The following is a 23,507-nucleotide window of genomic DNA, read 5'->3' as shown; positions in this document are numbered from 1 at the left end:
CCCCCAAGTCACTCCTCCCTACCTTTTATCTTAGCCTGCTTGGCACATCTTCCTCATTTCTGAAGAACGGCTTATGCCCGAAACGTCGATTCTCCTGCTCCTTGGATGCTGCCTGACCTGCTGCACTTTTCCAGCAACACATTTTTCAGCTTATGCCTGAAATGTCGATTCTCCTGCTCCTCAGATGCTGCCTGACCTGCTGTGCTTTTCCAGCACCACACTCTCCTCTCTGATCTCCAGCATCTGCAGTGCTCACTTTTGCCTAGCCGCTCATAGCACAGTCATCAATTCTCACACACTGCTAGGACCATTATCACATTATATGGGTTCCATTCAATACATGCCACCATTTTCTCCTACTCTTAGCTCTTCATTGTCACTTTTTCAGCTTTTCTTCTATCCTTGCCTCCATAGTTTCCTTATTTACCTACCAATTTCATATCTATCTCTCTCTCTCTCTCTCTGTGGGTTCCATCTCCACCTATCCACTCACCTCTTCTCTCACTTCTCCAGCACCAGCCCTCCACCCTCTCCAGGCTTTGGCTTCAGCATTAATGCTACTTGTTTCTGAGCTGTTAACAGTTCTGATGAAGGGCCACCACATTGAAACATTAAATATGCTTTTTCCCCCACAGATGCTGCCAGACCTGCTGAGTTAGTAAGTTTTGAGAAGATTTGTAGCTCAGGTTGAGGTTCTGGATGATCGTTTGCTCGCTGAGCTGGAAGGTTTTTTTCAGACGTTTCGCCACCATACTAGTAATGTCATCAGTGAGCATCTGGTGAAGCACTGGTGGTATGGCCCACTTTTTACTTATGTGTTTAGGTTTCCTTGAGTTGGTGATGCCATTTCTTGTGGTGATGTGATTTCCTGTTCTTTTTCTCAGGGGGTGGGTCGTAAATGGGATCCAAGTCAATGTGCTTATAGATAGAGTTCCGGTTGGCGTGCCATGCTTCTAGGAATTGCCACTGTAGGACAAGCCAAACAGAGACATGCCGAGCATTCCTAAAAGCATTGCACTTCAACTCAAACTCCATCAACAAACACATTGACTTGGCTCCCATTTACCACACCCCTGAGAAAAAGAACAGGGAATGACATCACCACAGGAAATGGCATCACATTCCCAAGGAAACCTAAACACATAAATAAAAAGCAGGCCATACCATCAGTTCTTCACCGGAGACTCACTGATGATGTTACCTAGTATGGTGATGAAACATCTCAAAACGAACCTTCTAGCTCAGCGAGCAAACTTAATCCAGACCTGCTGAGTTTCTCCAGCAATTTCTGTTTTTGTTTCAGATCTCCTGTATCTGCAGTCCTTTGTTTTGTTTTATGAAAGAAAGGAAATTTGTCAATCATGTATGGAACGCTGGTTTAGCCTCAACTCGAGTGCCACCTCCAAACCTGATACCACAGTTTAGGAAGGCTGCGAACAAAATAGAAAAGCTGCAGAACAGATTCACAAAGGTTTTGGGGATGTGAAACTTAGTTATAGACTAGAGAAGTTGGACTGTTTTCCTTGGAAAAGGATGGTTGAAAAGAGATTTGATTGAGGTATTCCAAACCATGAGGATTCTGAATAGAGTATTTGGGGGCAACTATTCTCATTGGTGGAGGCATTGAGAATTAGAGGACAACGATCTTCTGGGAAAAAGAAGCAATGTTGACATAAGAAAGAAAACCGTTTTAAACAGCAAGTTGTTTAAGATCTGGAATACACTCTCTCAGGGTATGTTTTGAAAACGGATTTAATTGTAGCATGTAAAAGAGAATTAGATAATGATCTCAAAAGCAAAATATTTCAGGACTATGCAGGAAAGATAAAGGATTCTAATTTTTTTAAATTTAATTTTGCAAAAAGCTGGCATAGACAACACAGGTTGAATGTCCTCTTTCCATACTGCATTTTTAGGGTGGGAATTCCTTTTTCACGGAACAATTTTTTAGATTAGATTACATTACAGTGTGGAAACAGGCCCTTCGGCCCAACAAGTCCACACCGACCCGCCGAAGCGTGACCCACCCAACACTACGGGCAATTTAGCATGGCCAATTCACCTAACCTGCACATCTTTGGACTGTGGGAGGAAACCGGAGCACCCGGAGGAAACCCACGCAGACACGGGGAGAACGTGCAAACTCCACACAGTCAGTCGCCTGAGGCGGGAAATGAACCCGGGTCTCCTGTGCTGTGAGGCAGCAGTGCTAACCACTGTGCCACCATGCCGCCCACATGGTGGCAAAGTGGTTAGCACTGTTGGAACAATGAAAATTGTTCATGTTCAGAAGGCCAGTATTAAAAATAGCATAAATATCTTGGAATTGTGGAGTTTCAGGAAATTATAGCGAAAGGAGATCAAGGATCTGAAAACAAAGATGAGAATTTTAAATATTAAATTTTAAATGAGCATTGTATATTGGGTTCATGAGCATGGATAGTGCACGTCTTGTCAACAAACAAGGTTTACACACAAAAGTGGCCATGTAGTTCTGTTAATGTGTGGCTGACACGACCAGTAGAATGTGTAAAAACATAAAGCATTGCCTTCATTAATGGAAAAAATCATTTCCAAATACAAATCCCATCACTTAAAGCATCCATGTTTAAAATGGATTTATTGAGCAAACAATTTCGTGTAAATGCAGATAGAAAATTGCCAGTAATGGCATTGTAAGTACTCTGTTAATTTCAGGCAGAAACAACAACACTTACAAGTTTGAACATCATTAAAGTACGCTGAAAGCAGAAACAAATATCATTCAGCAAATCACACATATTTTACATTCTAAATTCTTCTAATACCCTGTAAATAGTATGGGCTACGGCTTTTACTGTACATTGGCTGCTGTTTAAATAAAACTGCTGGCTGAAATGCGCTTCGAAGTAACTGGACAGTAATTCTGTACACAAAACATTCTTGTTACACAGTAGAATACTGCAATGTCACCACTATGTTATAATAACCATCACTTAAATCAGACACACTGTATTTCCACGAGTGCCCACGCAGAGCTGTGGAGAATAAACTTGTATAAATGCTGTGAGATTTTTAAATGTTTTTTGAGAAACAAGTTCCACCAGTAGAATTATATTTTTATTTAATATTAGAGTAACTTAGATGATGAAACAAGGAAGAATATGGTACACCTCTTCCAGACTGAAGAATTATTCTGTAGTCTGATGTATCATAAAGCTTTGCAGATATGCTATTTTATATGGAAGATACTCATGCAAGGTGATCAATAGATTTTTAGGACCACCAACTGGCATGAAATATAGACAAAACTGTAAGAGAGCAAAAGAAAATTGTAACCTGAATTCACCTTAATTAAAAAGATTGTCAGCAAAGATTTCACTCTCGACTAACAAGCAATAAATGCTATAAGATTTTAAAATTGTTTTTGAGAAATTGTTTGGCAAATAGCATCTAACAGTTGTCAAACTTATTCAAAATCTGAGCTGACAACTGTTCAAAGCCAATATAAAATGAAAAATGAACTTCCAACATTACAATGAGTTAATATTCAACGGCTATCATATTTCATCTGTCAGCTGTACCTGTGTGGCCAATCGTTTCATGGCTTCTTCCTGGCGTCGGCGGAGTTCAGGTGTGCTAGGGCAGCTCCCACTGGCAATAGAGGGATGTGCCTGAGGTGGCTGTGTAAGTGGTAGATCCCTGCTACCTTCTGCATCTATAGGAATGAAAAGAGTACCATAATGTTAGGAGAATTACTACAGACAAGCTAGTCATTACATTATCAAGGAAAAGCAACTACATTTTTTGTACGATTTGGAGAGTTAAAAATCAAAAATCAAAAAACACAAGTTAAAAATCACACAGACCAGGTTATAGTCCAACAGGTTTATTTGGAAGCACTAGCTTTCAGAGTGCTGCTCCTTGATCAGGTGGTTGTGAAGAATAAGATCGTAAGACATGGTGGCTCAGTGGTTAGCACTGCTGCCTCACAGCGCCAGGGACCCGGGTTTGATTCCAGCCTGGGGCGACTGTGTATGCAGGTCAGGTGAATTGGCCGTGCTAAATTGTCCCATAGTGTTAGGTACATCAGTCAGAGGGAAATGGGTCTGGGTGGGTTACTCTTCGGTGGGTCGGTATGGACTTGTTGGGCCGAAGGGCCAGTTTCTACACTGTAGGGATTCTAATCTAATCTAAACTACATTATTCCATTTGCATCCACATGTTTATCCAATGACCATTTAAATGCCCTTAAAGTTGCCGAGTCTACTACTACTGCAGGCAGTGCATTCCATGCCCCTACTACTCGGAGTAAAGAAATTACCTCTGACATCTGTCTGATATCTATCATCCCTCAATTTAAAGCTATGTCCCCTCGTGCTCGCCATCAACATCCTAGGAAAAAGGGTCTCACTGTCCACCCTATCAATTTCTCTGATCATCTTACATGTCTCAATTAAATCACCTCTCAACCTTCTCTCTAACGAAATCAGCCTCAAGTCCCTCAGCCTTTCCTTATCAGACCTTTCCTCCAAACCAGGCAACATCTCAGTAAATCTCCTCTGAACCCTTTCCAAAGCTTCCACATCCTTCCTACAATGCGGTGACCAGAATCGTACGCAATACTCCAAGTGCAGCCAAACCAGAGTTTTGTACAGCTGCAACATGACCTCACGGTTCTGAAACTTAATCCCTCAATAATAAAAGCTAACACATCATATGCCTTCTTAACAACTCTATCGACCTGGGTGGCAACTTTCAGGGATCTATATACGTGGACACCGACTATCTACACCACCAAGAACCTTATCATTAACCCAGTACTCTGCATTCCTGTTCCTTCTTCCAAAGTGAATCACCTCACACTTGTCCACGTTAAACTCCATTTGCCAGCTCTCAGCCCAGCTCTGCAGCTTATCTATGTCCCTCTGTAACCTACAGTACTATCTTCAGTACTATCCATAACTGTACCGATCTTAGCGTCATCCTTCTATGCCCTCATCCAGGTCATTTATAAAAGTGACAAACAGCAGTGGACCCAAAACAGATCCTTGTGGTACACCACTAGTAAATGAACTCCAGGATGAACATTTCCCTTCTTTCAGCTAGCCAATGTCTGATCCAAATCACTAAATCACCCTCAATCCCATGCCTCCATATTTTGTGCAATAGCCTACCGTGGAGAACCTTATCAAGACTAGTATACAGCAAATTAATATACTAACAAAACTAGTATACTATCAAACCTGTAACAATCTTGTTATTTTTATTTGCTGTGGTAAAATTCTCATACTAGTAATTTAAGCTTTGCAGGTAATGCTAATTTTGAGATTCTCTAGGGATATTGATCTATTGCCAAATAATTTGCACTGTCAGTCAGTTAGTGCCGGTCAGCAGGTCTGAATAATCTCGTAACTTCCATATACAAGGTATACCGTATCAAAGTACCTTGCAAAGCTGCTGAGTAATTCTAGATATCATCAGCAACTATTATTCATTTTTTAAAGTTGGCAGTCCTGCTGGGATTGTAAATAACTTTTTAACTCTTTGAATGCTAATGATTCTTTCAATTTTCAAGAGAATTAGAGAGCACACTTTTTCATATCTGCCAGAATTATTTTCATTACATTTTGAATATTAGGCATTATGAAGCAAAATAAACAAACATGGTAAGTGGGAGAAAGTGAGGACTGCAGATGCTGGAGATCAGAGTCGAAAGTGTGCTGCTGAAAAAGCATAGCAGGTCAGGTAGCATCTGAGGAGCAGGAGAATCGATGTTTCAGGCAGAAGGCATGATTCTCATGCTCCTCGGATACTGCTTGTCCTTCTGTGTTTTCCAGCACCACAAACATGACAATTCAATGACTGATTCATGACCAGAATTCAGGTCCAATATTTACAAGTTGAGACCCAGTTCTATTTCACTTCCTCAGTGTTGTCAGAATTATTCTTCAATATTCATGCTTGGATGAGCTGAAATATCCTCCGAGTGCTCCAGTTTCCTCCCACAATCCAAAGATATGCAGGTCATGTGATTTGGCCATGGTAAATTGCCCATAGTGTTCAGGGATGTATCGGTTAGGTGCATGAGTCAGGGGTAAATGTAGAGTAATTGGGTACGGAAACGGGTCTGGGTGAGATATTCTTCGGAGGGTTGGTGTGGACATGTTGGGCCAAAATGGCCTGTTTAGACACTGTAGGGATTCTATTATTACCCCTGCGCTCACTTACCTACTTTGTTTTCCTGTTTCTCAATGGTTCCAATTAAAAGTTCTCGTTGATTTCAAATTTCTCATGACCTCACCACTGCTGATCTCTGAACTCTCCTGGCCCTAACTGGTCCTATTTCCCCAATGTTGACCTTGTATATTCTTCAATTCCTTTCCCTAATCCTGGTGTTCTCAAAATAAACTCTGGAACTCTCTGCCTGAACCTCCCTCCTTCTCTATATCAGTCAACTACTTTACAATTTAACACATTGCTCAATTGTTGGGCAATTAAGCAAACAACAGGAGGTGGAGAGTTCACAACTATCCCCACTCTCAAATATGGGTAAACCCAGAACATCAGTGCAAAACTCAACGCCAAATTATTCACATCTATCTTTATCCTGCAGTGCCAAGTTGATGTAAAGTTTCTATTTCCTCTTGAGGTGCATAGCATCACAGATATCAGTTTTTAATCAATTTGATTCACTCCACATGATATCAAGCAAGAGCTAATGACACTGGATACTGTGAAGGCTAAGGGCCATGACAACATTCCAGCAATAGTACTGAAGACTTGCCTGTCTCTGTCAGGGACATGAGGAGGAGGCAGGACCCAAGACTACCTCAGCTTGAAGGAGAATCAAATTCATGATATTGGTGTTATTGCCAACCATCTAGTCAACTTATATCTACAAGCCTTTAAAAGACTTTGCTCACAAACTTCATTTAAAATTTAAAGATGCAGCCTGAGCATACAAAATATGGATGTTTGACAAGGTTCCACATAGTAGACTAGTTAACAAGGTTAGATCACTTGGAATAATGGAGAACTAGTCTTGTGGATACATAACTGTCTCAAAGGTCAGAGACAAAGGGTGGTGATGAACAGTTACGTTTTGACTGGAGGTCTGTTAGCACATGGTGTGCTGCAAGGATAGGTGCTGGGTCCACTGCTTTTTGTCATTTATATAAATAATTTTCATGTGAATATAGGAAGAATAGTTAGTAAGTTTGCAGATGGCACCAAAATTGGCCATATTCTTCTGAAACTCTTCCCATTCATCTACCCATCCAGGTGCCTTTTAAATGTTGCAATTGTACCAGCCTCCACCACTTCATCTGACAGCTCATTCCAGACAAGAAGGTTATCTCAGATTACAATTGGACCTTGATCAGATGAATCGATGGGCTGAGGAGTATCAGATGGAATTTAATTTAGATCAATGTGAGATACTGCATTTTGGAAAGGCAAACCAGGGCAGGACATATACACTTAATGGTAAGATCCTGGGGAGTGTTGCTGAACCAAGGGACTTTGGAGTGCAAGTTCATGGTTCCTTGAAAGTGGAATCGCAGGATAGTGAAGAAGGCATTTGGTATGGTTGGTCAGTGCAATGAGTAAAGGTATTGGAAGGTTATGTTGCAGCTCTACAGGGCATTGATTTGGCTACTTTTGGAATATTGTGCTCAATTCTAGTCTCCCTGCTTTAGGACAAAAAGCTGTGAAACTTGAAAAGGTTCAGAAACAATTTACAAGTATGTAACCAGGGTTGGAGGCTTTGAGATATAGGGAGAGGCTGAATAGGCTTGGGCTATTTTTCCTGGCGAATCAGAGGTTGATGGTGACCTTACAGAAGTTTACAAAATCATGAGGGGACGGATATGGGGAATAGCCAAGGTCTTTTCCCCAGGGTAGGGGAGTCCAAAGCTAGAGGCCACAGATTTAAGGTGAGAGGGGAAAGATTTAAAATCGACAACTTTTTTTCACACAGAGAGTACTGGAATGAGCTGTCAGATGAAGTGGTGGAGGCTGGTACAATTGCAACATTTAAAAGGCATCTGGATGGGTAGATGAATGGGAAGGATTTCAGAAGGATATGGCCAAATGCTGGCAAATAGAATTAGTTTAATATAAGATAACTGGTCGGCGTGGACGAGTTGGACCAAAGGCTCTGTTTCCATATCGTACATCTCTATGACTCTAAATTAGTCTGAGAGACAAATATTGAGCTGTTAATTCAGTAATACCTTGAAACATTACAGATGACAGATGTTAGATTTAGTATCCATCTTTAGAATTTATCAAATTTCAGTCCTATTTAACTACTGATATCAGGTGATACATGTGGACACTTTGCCTCAAATACTGCACAAAAATGAAATATAAAATTCAGAATTTCACTGTCCCAAAGGTAATTCCGTGTGCATCACAGGATTCAGACTCTGAACACTATAATTGAGAGTGTGCAAGGTTAAAAAATAAGTTGGCATCTGCTCTTGAACCAGGCATTGATTTCCAGGAAGCTCCTAACTATATTTAAAGGTTGCTATTGATAGAATATTTAAACCTGTCTCATGTTTTATTGAACACACGTCTGTTTCATTTGTTTCTTCATTCTGGAAATGTCACCCAGAATGTCTAGCGAATGCCCAAACAAGTGGAATAACAATGTTGACCTGATTAAACAAATTCAGGCTAAGCAAAGACATGCCAGAGAATTCCTAGAGGCCTGGCACTCCAACCACAATGCCATAAACAAACACATAGATCTAGATACCAACCATCAACCCCTCAGAAAACGAACAGGAAATGACATCACCACATCATCATGTTGCCATACCTCAGGCGAGGGGAGAGGTCGAGTAGGAGAGTCCTTCATGGTAACTTCAGCTCGCGTGAGAAAGGAAGCCGCACTGTTAATGTCAGCTGTCCAGCCAACTGAGTTAACTGACCCCCAAAAAGGCTCAAATACTACATCATTTACAAACACTATGAACAGGAAGGGACTTATTAATGGTCCCATTTGCATTCCTCTCACTGTTGCCAGTTACTTCAATCTCCCTGTTCTCTTTTCTATTATGGAGGGTTTAATTTATAGGGGGGGGGTTGAATAGGCTGGAACTTCTTTCACTGGGATGGGAGACTGTATTTGAGGCTTAAAAAATCATGAGGGACGTAGGTAAGGTGAATAGCAGGAGCCTTTTCCTGAGGGTAGGCAAGTTCAAAATTAGAGGGCATTTTTTTTAAGGTGAGAGGACAAAGATTTAAAAGGGACCTAAGGGACATTTTCACATGTTGGCTGGTTTGTATGTGGAATGAACAGCCAGAGGAAGTAGTATTGCAGGTACAGTTACAATATTTAAAAGACATTTGGACAGATACATGAATAGAAAAAAAATTAAAGGGATATGGGCCAAACACAGACAGATGGGACTAGTTTAGTTTGGGAAACTTGGTTGGCATGGACAAATTGGACCGAAGGATCTATTTCCACGCTATAGGACTCTATAACTGAATTAATGTCCATGCACCATCCTTCATATATGATTCACTACCCTCAGAGGAAAAAATAGTCTTCCACATGCTCATTCTGAGATTATGCCCTCTGATCTGAATCTCTCCCACAAGGAGACACCAGCTCTCCACATCTACCCTTTCAAGCCCTATAAGAATTTTACATGTTTCAATAAGATTTCCTTTCATTCCTCTGAACACTAATGTGTACAGGCCCAAACTACACAACCTTTCCTCATAAAACAGTTCCTCCATACCTGAGATTAGCCAAGTGAACCTTCTCTGGATGCCAGTATTATCTTTCCCTAGATAAGGGGTCCAAATTGTTCATAGTAATCCAACTGGTACCTTGTATACTTTTAGTAAAACCTCCTTACTTTTATAATAAAACAAAGAACTACAGATGCTGGGGGTCTGAAACAAAAAAAAATGAAATTGCTGAAGAAACTCAGCTGGTCAGACAGTATTTGTGGAGTGAAAACACAGTTAACACTTTGATTCCACTGATCCTTCTTCCTGATAACTAGGCTGGTTAGTCCAAATGGCTGGGTGGCTGGTTTCTGATGCAGAATTATACCAACAGCATGAGTTCAATTCCTGCACCAGGTGAGGTTACCCTGAAGGATTCTCCTTCTCAACCTCTCATCACACCTGAGGTGTGGTGACCATCAGGTTAACACCACCACAGACATCTGTCTAGCTAATGAGACAGCAGCCTATGGTTCACTGGGACGATGGTGAATTTACCTTCACCTTAGATGCACAAGTAAACCCAAATTTCACTGTGCTGCCACTCTCCGCAATCTTTGCTCATTTAGATAATAGCTTTTGAGCTCTTCTATTCTTCCTGCTAAAGTGCACAATTTCACATTTTGCCATATTGTATTCCATTTGTCATGTTTCTGATCGCTCACTTAATCTGTCCATATCCCTCTGCAGACTCTTCGTGTCATCCTCACTGTAGGGTCATAGAAACAGAGCAACTCATCCATGCCGACCAGATATCCTAACCTAATCTTGTCCCATTTGCCAGCACTTAGCCCATATCCCTCTAAACCCTTCCTATTCATATACCCATCCAGATGTCTTTTAAATGCTGTAAGTGTACCAGCCTCCACCACTTCCTCTTGCAGCTCATTCCATACACACACCACACACTACATAAAAACGTTGCCCGAGGTCCCTTTTGTATCTTTCCCCTCTCACCTTAAATTATGCCCTATCATTCTGGACTCTTCCCCCATGGAAAAGACCTTGCCCTTTTATCCTATCCATGTCCCTCATGATTTTATAAGCCTCTATAAGATCACCCCTCAGCCTCCAACGCTCCAGGGAAAACAGCCCCAGTCTATTATGGATGGCACGACAGCTCAGTGGTTAGCACTGCTGCCTCACAGCACCAGGGGTCTAGGTTAGATTTCAGCCTTGGGCAACTGTCTTCTTGGAGTTTGCATGTTCTCCCCGTGTCTGTGTGGGTTTCCTCCGGGTACTCCGGTTTCCTCCCACACTCCAAAGATGAATTGGAGAATTGGAGGTTTGGTGAATTGGCCATGTTCAATTGCCCATTGTATAGGTTACTGGTCAGGGATAAATATAGGGTAGAGGGAACGGGTCTAGTTGGGTCACTCTTTGGAAGATTGGTGTGGACTTGTTGTGCCAAAGGGCCTGTTTCCACACTGTAGGGATTCTAATTCTAGTTCTTTTCAGCCTCTCCCTATAGCTCAAATCCTCCAACCCTGACAACATCCTTGTAAATCTTTTCTGAACCCTTCCAAGTTTCACAACATCTTTCCAATAGGAAGGAGATGAGAATTGCATGCAATATTCCAAAAGTGGCCTAACCAATGTCCTGTACAGCCACAAAATGACCTCCCAATTCCTAACTCGATTCTCTGACCAATAAGGGAAAGCATTCCAAACATCGTCTTCACTATCCTATCTACCTGTTGACTCCACTTTCAAGGAACTATGAAACTCCACTCCAAGGTCTCTTTGATCAGCAACACACCCCAGGACAATACCATTAAGTGAATAAGTCCTGCTCTGGTCTGCTTTTCCAAAATGCAGCACCATTAGCCTTCCCACTTAATTTTTGTGTCACCTGCAATCTTAACTATGAACTTCCCTCATCCAAGTCATTAGTATCTATTGTAAATAATGGTGCCCTTACCACTGATCCCTGTGGCACACCATCAGTTAAGGTTGTCTTCCTATAAATGCATCTTTATTCTGTTATTCAAGGAGGATGCAAGGGATAAATCAGAAAATCACAGGCCATTCAGTCTGAACTTAGGTGGTGGAGAAACTATTGGAAGCAATTTTGAGGGACAGAATTAATTGGCATGAAAGAGGGAAGGGTTAATCAAAAACAGTCAGCATGGTTTTGTTAAGGGGAGATCATATCTTACCAAGTGATGGTCAGAAGACAGAGAGTTGAGAAAAAACATTGAACATAGAACAGTACAACCCTTCGGCCCATGATGTTGTGTTGAGCATTTATCTTCATCTAAGATCAACCTAACCGACACAAGCCTCAATTTACTGCTGTCCATGTGCTTGCCTAGCGGTTGCTTAAATGTACCTAATGTCTCTGACTCTACTATCACCGCTGGCAGTGCATTTCACGCACCCACCACTTTCTGTGTAAAGAACCTACCTTTGACATCTCCTCATACCTTCATCCAATCACCTTAAAATTACGACCCCTCTTGACAGTTATTTCTGTCCTGGGGAAACATCTCTGGCTATCTATGCCTCCCATTACCTTGTACACCTCTGTTAAGTCACCTCTCTTCCTTCATCTCTCCAGTGTGAAAAGCCTTAGCTCATTCAACCCTTCTTCATAAGGCAATCTCTCCAATCCAGGCAGCATCCTGGTAAATCTCCTCTGCATCCTCTCTAAAGCATTTACATCCATCATATAATGAGGTGACCAGACTGGATACAAGTGTAGTCTAACCAGGATTTTATACAGCTGCAGCAAAACCTTGCCGCTCTTAAAACTCTATCACCCTGTTAATGAAAGCTAAAACACCATACGCCTTCTTAACAACCCTATCAACCTGGGTGGCAACTTTGAAGGATCTACGTACATGGACCCCAAGATCCCGCTGTTCCTCCACACCACCAAGAATCCTGTCTTTAACCCCGTATTCAGCATTTAAATTCACCTACCACCCCACCAATCTCCATGTACAGCGCATCATCCGCCGTCACTTCCGCCACCTCCAAACAGACCCCAGCACCAAGGATATATTTCCCTCCCCTCCCCTATCAGCTTTCCGTAGAGACCACTCTCTCCGCGACTCCCTTGTCAGATCCACACCCCCCACCGACCCAACCTCCACTCCCGGCACCTTCCCTTGCAACCGCAGGAGGTGCAACACTTGCGCCCACACCTCCCCCCTCACTTCTCTCCAAGGCCCCAAAGGAAACTTCCATATCCGCCACAGATTCACCTGCACCTCCACCCACATCATCTACTGCATCCGCTGCAGCCGGTGTGGCCTCCTCTATATTGGGGAGACAGGCCGCCTACTTGCGGAGCGATTCAGAGAGCACCTCTGGGCCACCCGGACGAACCAACCCAACCAACCTGTGGCACAGCATTTCAACTCCCCCTCCCACTCCACCGAGGATATGCAGGTCATTGGACTCATCCACCGCCAAACCACAACAACCCGACGGTCGGAGGAGGAACGTCTTATCTTCCGACTGGGAACCCTCCAACCGCAGGGGATGAACTTGGACCTCACCAGTTTCTTCATCCCCCCTCCCCCCACATTGTCTCAGCCGGATCCCTCCAGCCCGGCACCGCCCTCCTGACCTGCAGTCTTCTTCTTGACCTCTCCGCCTCCATCCTACTCCGACCTATCACCCTCACCTTGACCTCTTTCCACCTATCACATTTCCAACGCCCCTCCTCCCTACCTTTTATCTTCTCCTGCTGAACACTCTCTGCTCATTCCTGAAGAAGGGCCTGTGCCCGAAACGTCGAATCTCCTGTTCCCTGGATGCTGCCTGACCTGCTGTGCTGTTCCAGCAATAAAGTTTCAGCATTTAAATTCAGCCTTCTAAATGAATCACTTCACATTTGTCAAGGTTGAACTCCACCTGCCACTTCTCAGCCCAGTTCTGTATCCTGTCAATGTCAATGTTGTAGCCTGCAACAGCCCTCGACACTATCTACAACACCACCAACCTTTGTGTCATCAGCAAACTTACTAAAGCACACTTCTACTTCTTCATCCAAGTCATTTATAAAAAGTACAAAGAGCAGAGGCCCCAGAACAGATCCTTGCGGGACACCACTGGTCACTGACCTCCAGGCGGAATACTTTCCATCCATTATCACTCGCTGTCTCCTTTTGGCTAATTCTGTCTCATGACAGCCAAATTTCCCTGTATCCCATACCTCCTAACTTCCTGAATGAGCCTACTATAGGGAACCTTATCAAATGTCTTACTGAAATCCATATACATCACATCCACTGCTCGAGTTTCATCAACTTGTCTCATGATGTCCTCAAAGAACTCAATAAGGCTTGTGAGGCATGACCTGCCCCTCTCAATGCCATGTTGACTATCTTTAATCAAACTATATTTTTCCAAATAGTCATAAATCCTATCACTCAGCATCCTTTCCAGTACTTTTCTTACCACAGACCTAAGACTGACTGATCTGTAATTCCTAGGGACTTCTTGAACAGAGGAACAACATTCAGATGAATGTTGGTACTACTCCTGGTACTACTCCTGTGGAGAGTGAGGATGCAAAGATCATTAGCAGAGGCATAGCAATCGCATTGCTCGCTTCCCATATATGTTTTTTTTTTCTGAATGTCAAGATGTAACTAAAGGGGTTCCACAGGGTTCGGTCCTTGGGCCCCAGCTATTTACAATCTACATTAACAACTTCGATACAGGGATAGAAGGCTCTATAACCAAATTTGTTGATGACATAAAAAATAGGCAGGATAGAAAATTGAGATGAGGAAATAAGAACCTTGCAGGTGGATGTACATACATTAGGAGAATGGACCAAAATGTGGCAGCTGGCTTTTAACATAAATGTGAGCTCATGCATTTTGGACAGAAAAATGGGAAGGCGACCTATTATCTAAATAGGGACAGACTTCATGGTTGTCCGGTACAGAAGGATATGGTTGTACTTGTTCATGAGTCACGGAACAATAGCATGCAGGTACAACAGATAATCAAGAAAGCTAAAGGAATAGAATATAAAGGTAAGGAAGTATTGTTGCAACTGTGCAAGGCATCGGTGAGACTGCATCTGGAGTATGGTGCACAGTTTTGGTCTCCTTATTGGAGAAGGGATGTAGTGGCATTGGAGGCAGTTCAGAGGAGGTTCACTAGATTGATCCCAGAGATGAGAGGTTTGTCGTATGAAACCTGCACTCTCTGGAATTTAGAAGACTGAGGGGAGATCAAATTGAGGTATTCAAGATGATGAAAGATATGGATAAAATAGTCGTGGAGAGGATGTTTCTTCTTATGAGACATGCGAGGACAAGAGATTGCAGTCTTAGGATAAGTGATAGTAAATTTAAAACAAAGTTGAGGGGAAGCTGTTTCTCCCAAAGAGTTGTGGATCTGTGGAATTCGCTATCCAAAACTGCAGTGGTTGCTGGGACAGTGAGTAAATTTGAGGAGGTGTTAGACAGATTTTTGATAGGAAAGATCTTGAAAATTTATGGTGAGAAGTCAGGAAAATGGGGGTGAGCAGCATGTCAGCCATGCTCAAATGGTGGAGCAGATGCAATGGGCTGAATGGTCTAATTCTGCTCCTACATCTTATAAACTTATGAACAATTTTTTGAAGAGTTAACCAGGTATGTGGATGAGAACAATGCATTCAAAGTATTCTACCAAGACTTCAGTGAGGCTTTTGGGAAGGTTTCACATGGGGGACTGACAGCATAGATATGAGTCCATGAGATCCAAGCCTTACTGGATCCAGAATTGGCTGAGTTGCATGGAGTAGAGGGTGATGGTTGATGGGTATTTTTGTGACTGGAAGCCTGTGCTCAGCAGGGTTCCACAGATTCTTGCTCTTTGCAGTTCATATAAATGATTTATGACTTGAATGCAGGAGGGTTGATCACTAAGTTTGTGGATGATATGAAAATTGCTGGGATCGCAAAGAGTGAGGAGGATAGCCTTAGATTAGAGGAGGATATAGATGGGCTGATCAGTGGCAAATAATTCAACTTGGATACGTATGATGTGATGCGCTTGCACAGGACAAACAATGCAAAGTAATACATGATGAATACCCTGAGAAGCATCGAGGATCAGAGGCAGGGCAGGTAGATAAAGTGGCCAAGAACGCATATGAGATACTTGCCTTTATCAGCCAAAGCAGAGTTTAATAGCAAAGAAATAATGTAGGAATTGTATAAAAAGTTGCTTAGGCCACAACTAGTCTATTGTTTACAGTTCTGGAATCCACATTATTAGAGGGATATAATTGCATTGGTGCAGAGGAGATTTATAAGGATGTTACCTGGGCTTGAAAGTTTTAATTACGATGAGAGACTGGATAGACTAGGTTGTTTTCTTTGGAGCAGAGGAGTCTGAGGAGGGACATGATTCATAGGTATAAAATTATGAGGGGCATAGACAGAGTAGTAAGGAAAAAATTGTTCTCCTTGATGGCGGGATAAATGACCAAGGACACAGATTAAGGTCAGGAAGGTTACAGGGGATGTGAGTGTAAATGTTTACACCAGAGGGTTGTGGGAATCTACAATCAGTGGTGGTAAAACAGGAACCCTCAACATTCAAATCATGAATGAGCACTTGTGATGCTGAACTAAGTGCTGAAAAATGGGATTAGAATAGTTAGGTGATTGTTTTTGACCAGCACAAAGGGCCATTTGCTGTTCTGTAGATCTCTATATCTGTTAGAACCTCTTAAATGGTTATCGACTTCCTCGACAAAGCCTTCCCTGCTTTATAAGTCTCACAGATTTAATCGGGGATCCATTTAACCCATCCAGAATGATCTATTGCTTTTCAACTTCCCAGTCCATCTACAAAATCTCAGTTTCTATTGATAAAATATAGAATAAAAGATGAATGTGAAGAGAAGTGTATGGCTGTAAATCCTGATACTGGTTCAATGATAGAAAGAAAGGGAAGTTGGAAAGGTTGCAAAGTTGAAGAGAAAATAAATAATCATTAAGTGGCTATGTTAGTATCGTACATATATCGTGAGACGCATTGATCGTCATTCAAATCACTGAACATTTTATCTTCTACTGGTAGCTTTCTTGCTATCATACATTATTTCAGTTCTCTGTTTTGTATGCAATTTCAAATCACTACATTATTTTCTTCAGCATCTTCAGTATACATTATGGACTGCTGCCAAAACGAATGACAAATTCTAAGTAAAGTTTTATAAACATGTTTTCTTTAACATGGGGCAGCAGTTGTATCGTTGTAACAGGTGTATATATTCTGATCTTAGTTGAACTTGAGTATGTACTTCCCAAATCTATTCCACAATGGTTTTGATAGATTGTCCATATTTATTCTCTTGTGACAGCCCCTGTCAAGTCTAGTCTTTCGTACTCAAGGGTATTTTGCAGTTTGCTTCATGTACCTTACAGGTTATCAGTTGAAGGGGTTGAGAGACACTCACCATTTCAGTTAAATGTGTAGACAAAACAAGTTATGAATTTTATGGAAAAAATTAGAGAATCCCTAGAAGGTTAAAACTGCAACTAATCAACCTAGAGATTCAAACAGTCTGAACAAAACTGTCAAAATTAATTTTTCAGATACATAGCAACATAATATAGTTCTGTAAGTCAATGACAGGTCAGTGATTGATTCCCAAACATACTGATGCTGGGAGGTCTAGGACCACCTCTAAGATACTGGAATAAAAGAATGCCACACTGGGATAAAAGAGCTCTACATCAAGTTCTGCCTTGAATATACTGAACAACGTTTGCACAAAGGCCACTGTTGGAATATTGCGTTCAATTCTGGTCTCCTTCCTATCGGAAGTATGTTGTGAAACTTGAAAGCGTTCAGAAAAGATTTATAAGCATGTTGCCAGGTTTGGAGGATTTGAGCTACAGGGAGAGGCTGAACAGGCTGGGGCTGTTTTCCCTGGAGTGTCGGAGGTGCAGGGGTGACCTTATAGAGATTTACAAAATTATGAGGGGCATGGATAGGGTAAATAGACAAAGTCTTTTCCCTGGGGTCAGGGAGTCCAGAATTAGAGGGCATAAGTTTAGGGTGTGGACGTGTTGGAGCGAAGGGTCTGTTTCCATGCTGTACATCTCTATTACTCTATGTTTGGAACTCTTATCCACAAATGGCCGTTAATACTAGATCAGTTGTGAATTTTAAAACTGGGATAGATACATTTTTGTAAGGCAGAGATTTTACGGGATTTGGGCCAAAGGCAGGTATAGAGAGTTAGGCCAGTAGGCAATGAATGTGTGAAGAAGGTTAGCTAAGATTCAAAACGATCTTGATAAGTTGGACCAATGAGCTGAGGAGTGTTAGATAAATGTGAAGTGTAACATTTTGGTAAGATGAACATGGTCAGTTAATGGTAGGGCTCTAGGGAGTGTTGTTGAACAGAGAGACTAGGGTTTCAGGTGTATAGTTCCTTGAAAGTTGTGTCACAGGTAGTCAGGTGGTTAAGGCAGCATTTGGCATGCTAGACATAACTGCGCAGGGGTTGAGACATCATATTGCAATTGTACAGGACGTTGGTTCAGCCACTTTTGGAATATTGAGCAGAGTTCTGGTCACCCTGCTATAGAAAGAATATTATTACATTGGACAGGGTGTAGAAAAGATTTATAAGGTTGTTACTGAGACTGGAGGGTTTGAGGTATAAAGAGAAGTTGAGTAGGATGGGACTTTCTCTGGAGAGTAGGAGGTTGAAGAGTGAACTTAGAGGTTTATAAAATCATGATGGGCATAGATAAGGTGAATAGCAAGAGGTTTTTCACTAGGGTCAGGGACTTCAAAACTTAGAGGGCATAACTTTAGGGTGAGAAGAGAAAGATTTAAAAGGGACCTGAGGGGCAACCTTTTCACACAGAGTGGCTTGTACATGGAATGAACTGCCAGAGGAAGTGGTACATACGGGTACAGTTACAACATCTAAAATATATATGGACGGATACATGATAAGGGAAGGTTTAGAGAGATATGGGCCAAACACAGGCAGACAGGACTAGTTTAGCTTGGGAAACCTAGTCAGCATGGAGGATTTGGACCGAAGTGTCCACTTCTGTGCTGTATGACTCGATACTGAGAATCCAAACTCCTTGGGACAAAGAATTTCCTGCATCATTACCAAAATGTTCCTCAAGAATCTATTCTTGACCCCTCTCATTACATGTGAAGGGCTCCTGCCTGAAATGTCGATTTTCCTGCTCCTCTGATGCTGCCTGACCTGCTGTGTGTTTCCAGCACCGCTCTAATCTTGACCCCTCTCATTACCCGTATACATGCTCACTGACATCATTCAAAATCAGTGTTAGTTTGCATACGTATGATGATGGTATAAGGCTCTACCTCAGCATATCTCACTCAACTGCTCCATCATGCTAAATTATCAAACTGTTTAATCAAATCAAATCAAATCAAATACTACAAATGCCTTCGGATTAAATTTGGGGGAAACTGAAGCAATTGAAAATCAATCCTATTCCAAACTCAGTTTTCCATCTACCGACTTCAAATTCACTCTCTGGAAATAGTGTGAGAATAAGTTGGTCTGTTACAAATTTGGCATTACTCTTGAACATAGAACATAACAGCACAGCACAGGCCCTTCAGCCCTCGATGTTGCGCCGACCTTTGATATCAATCTGATGCCCATCTAACCTATACATTTCATCCATATGTTTATCTAAATGCCCTAAAGTTTGGCAAGTCTAAAACTGTCACAGGTTGTGCGTTCGCACGTTTATTAGTTTGAGTAAAGAAACTACCTCTGACATCTGCCCTCAATTTAAAGCTATGTCCCATCGTGCTAGCCATCACTATCCAAGGAAAAAGGCTCTCACTGTCCACCCCATCTAATCCTTTAATTATCTTACACGTCTCAACTAAGTCACCGCTCTCCAATGAAAACAGCCTCAAGTCCCTCAGCCTTTCCTCAAAACTTATTCCTTCCATACCTGGCAACATCCCAGTAAATCTCATCTGAATCCTTTCTAAAGCTTCCACATCCTTCCTATAATGCGGTGACCAGAACTGTAAGCAATACTCCAAGTGCGGCCGCATCAGAGTTTTGTACAGCTACAACATGACCTCGTGGCTCTGAAACTCAAACCTTCTACCGATAAAAGCTAACACTCTGTATGCATTCTTAACAACCCGATCAAACTGGGTGGCAATTTTCAGGGTTCTACATGCATGGACACTGAGATCTCACTGCTGATCCACATTACCAAGAATCTTACCATTAGCCCAGTATTCTTTATTCCTGCTGCTTCTTCCAAAGTGAATCACCTCACACTTTTCCCCATTAAACTGCAATTGCCACCTCTCAGCCTAACTCTGCAGCTTTACCATGTCCCTCTGTAACCTGCAACATCCTTCAGCACTGTCCACAACTCCACTGACCTTTTTATCACCCACAAATTAACTAACCCATCCTTTTATGCCCTCATCCAGGTCATTTATAAAAATGACAAAGAGCACTGGCCCCAAAACAGATCCTTGCAGTTCACCACGGGTAATTACACTCCAGGATGAGCATTTCCCATCAATCCCCACTCTCTGTCTTCTTTCAGTTAGCCAATTTCTGATCGAAACCGCTCAGTCACTCTCAATCCCACACCTCCATATTTTCTGCAATACCTACCATTGGGAACCTTATCAAACGCTTTACTGAAATCCATATACCCTCATCCACCTGTTTGGTCACCTTCTCAAAGAACTCAATAAGGTTTGTGAGGCACGACCCAACATTCACAAAACCATGTTGACTATCCCTCATCAACTTATTACTCTCTAGATGATTATAAATCCTATCTCTTATACCTCTTATATCTCGTATCTCTGATACGAGCAGTCTTTAGCAAATAGAATAAAGGAGAACCCTAAAGCTTTCTATAGGTATGTGAGGAATAAGCGGATGATGAGGATAGGAATAGGGCCAGTCAAAGACAGAAGTGGGAAGTTGAAGGTGGACCGTGTGGAGATCGGAGAGGTGCTAAACGAACATTTCTCATCAGTTTTCACTGAGGAAAAGGAGAATATTGTAGAGGAGAAGAATGAGGTACGAGATATTAGATTAGAAAGGATCAAGGTTAGTTACAAACAGGTGTTATCAATTCTAGAAGGATGAAAGTAGACATCCCTGGGCTGGATGGGATCTATCCGAGGATTCTCTGGGATGTTAGGGAGGAGATAGCAGAGTCTTTGCCCTTGATATTTGAGTCATCATTGTCTACAGGTTTAGTACCAGAGGACTGGAGGATTGCAAATGTTGTGCCCTTGTTCAAGAAGGGCAGTAGAGATGACCCAGGTAATTATAGACCAGTGAGCCTTACTTCTGTTGTAGGAAAGGTTTTGGAAAGGATTATGAGAGATAAGATTTATAATCATCTAGCAAGCAACAATTTGATTTCAGGGAGTCAACATGGTTTCGTCAAGGGCAGGTCGTGTCTCACAAACCTCATTGAGTTTTTTGAGAAGGTGACCAAGCATGTAGATGAAGGGAGGGCAGTTGACGTGGTATACATGGACTTTAATAAAGCATTTGATAAGGTTCCACATGGTAGGCTGTTGGAGAAAATGCAGAGGTATGGGATTGAGGGTAATTTAGCAGTTTGGATTAGAAACTGGCTTTCTGAAAGAGCAGTGAGTGGTGGTTGATGGAAAATATTCAGCCTGGAGTCCAGTTACTAGTGGTGTGCCACAAGGATCTGTTTTGGGACCACTACCGTTGTCATTTTTATAAATGACTTAGACATAGGCATAGATGAATGGATCAGTAAATTTGCAGATGACACTAAAGTCAGTGGAGTAGTGTATAGTTTGGAAGAATGTTATAGATTGCAGGGGGACTTAGCTAAACTGCAGAATTGGGCTGAGGTGGCAAATGGAGTTCAATGCAGCTAAATGTGAGGTGATGCACTTTGGGAAGAATAACAGGAAAACAGAGTACTGGATCAATGGAAAGATTCTTGGTAGAGTGGATGTGCAGAGGGATCTTGGAGTCCATGTATATAGATCCCTGAAAGTTGCCACCCAGGTTGATAGTGCTGTTAAGAAGGCATACGGTGTGTTAGGTTTCATTGGTAGAGGGATTGAGTGCTGGAGCCGCAATATTATGCTGCAACTATACAAAACGCTAGTGCGGCCACACTTGGAATATTGCATACAGTTCTGGTCGCCATATTTCGGGAAGGATGTGGAAGCATTGGAAAAGGTGCAGAGGTTGGGTCTGTTCTCATTGCAAAGAAGGACGCAAGGAGCGGATTTGATAGAGACATACAAACTGATCAGAGGATTAGATAGGGTAGACAGTGAAAGTCTTTTTCCTAGGATGAAGAAGTCAGCTTGTACGAAGGGTCATAACTACAAACTGAGGGGTGATAGATTTAAGACAAATGTCAGAGGCAGGTTCTTTACTCAGAGAGTGGTAAGGGCATGGAATGTCCTACCTGCCAATGTAGTTAACTCAGCCACATTAGGGAGATTTAAACAATCCTTGGATGAGCACATGGATGATGATGGGATAGTGTAGGGGGACGAGCTGAGGATAGTTCACGGTTCGGCGCAACATCGAGGGCCCAAGGGCCTGTTCTGCGCTGTATTGTTCTATGTTCTATTCTAACCGAAGTAAGGCTCACTAGTCCATAACGATGAGGGTTGTCTCTACTCTCCTTCTTCAACAAGGGGACAACATTTGCTATCCTCCAGCCTTCTGGCTCTATTCCTGTAGACAATGATGACATAAAGGTCAAAGCCAAAGGCTCTGCAATCTCCTGCCTGGCTTCCCAGAGAATCCTAAGATAAATCCCAACAGTCCCAAGGGACTTATCTATTTTCACACTCTCCAGAATTGCTGACGCCTCCTCCCCGTGAACGTCAATCCCATCTACTTTAGATGCTTGTATCTCAGTATTCTCAACAACATTGTCTTTTTCCAATGTGAATACTGACGATTCATTGAGCACTTCTCCTATCTCTTAACTTCCCACTGCTGTCATTGATTGGCCCTACTCTGACTCTAGTCATTCTTTTATTCCTGACATACCTATAGAATGCTTTAGGACTTTACTTGATCCTAGCTGCCAGTGACTTCCCATGCCCACTCCTGGGTCTTCTTAGCTCTGTCTTTAGGTCTTTCCCGGCTAACTTGTAACTCTCAAGCGCCCTGACTGAGCCTTCATGTCTCATCCGTATATAAACCTTCTTCTTCCTCTTGACAAGAGATTCAACTTCTTTAGTAAACCACAGCTTCCTCGCTTGACAACTTCCTGTCTGACAGGTACATACTTATCAAATTAAGCAGTAGCTGTTCCGTGAATATGCTCCACATTTCAATTCCCATCTCCTGCAGTTTCCTTCTCCATTCTATGCATCCTAAATCTTGCCTAATTGCATCATAATTGCCTTACCCCCAGCTATAACTCTTGCCCTGCGGTACATACCTATCCTTTCCATTGCTGAAGTAAACATAACCGAGTTGTGCTCACTATCCTCCAGATCCAACACCTGGCTGGGTTCATTTCCCAATAACAAGTCCAATGTGGCCTCGCCCCTTGTTGGCCTGTCAGAAAACTCTCCTGCACATATTGGACAAAAACTGACCCATCTAAAGCATAGAATATTACAATAAAATCTCTACAATGTGGAAACAGGCCCTTTGGCCTGACAAGTCCACACTGACCCTCCGAAGAGTAACCCACCCAGACACATTCCCCTACCCCTATCTATCCCATCTATCCCTGAACACTATGGGTAATTTAGTATGGCCAATTCACCTAACCTGCAGATTTTTGGAT

The 23,507-nt window shown here is 42.2% G+C and overlaps 1 protein-coding gene across 17 annotated transcripts in view; it reads right to left on the bottom strand.

The window, feature by feature from the left end:
- The window catches only part of LOC122540026 (protein TANC2), a 1,063,581-nt gene that overhangs the window by 221,247 nt on the left and 818,827 nt on the right, over positions 1-23,507 (bottom strand). For all 17 annotated transcript variants that reach the window (XM_043675319.1, XM_043675327.1, XM_043675320.1 and 14 more), the window contains one exon: positions 3,564-3,697. In XM_043675319.1, the coding sequence (XP_043531254.1) occupies positions 3,564-3,697 (134 nt within the window). The remainder of the gene's footprint in view (positions 1-3,563; positions 3,698-23,507) is intronic.

Source organism: Chiloscyllium plagiosum, chromosome 33 (assembly GCF_004010195.1).
Source record: "Chiloscyllium plagiosum isolate BGI_BamShark_2017 chromosome 33, ASM401019v2, whole genome shotgun sequence".
NCBI classification, from domain to species: domain Eukaryota; kingdom Metazoa; phylum Chordata; class Chondrichthyes; order Orectolobiformes; family Hemiscylliidae; genus Chiloscyllium; species Chiloscyllium plagiosum.
The sequence above is the reverse complement of the archived record's forward strand: the minus strand, read 5'-3'. Positions and strand labels throughout refer to the sequence as shown.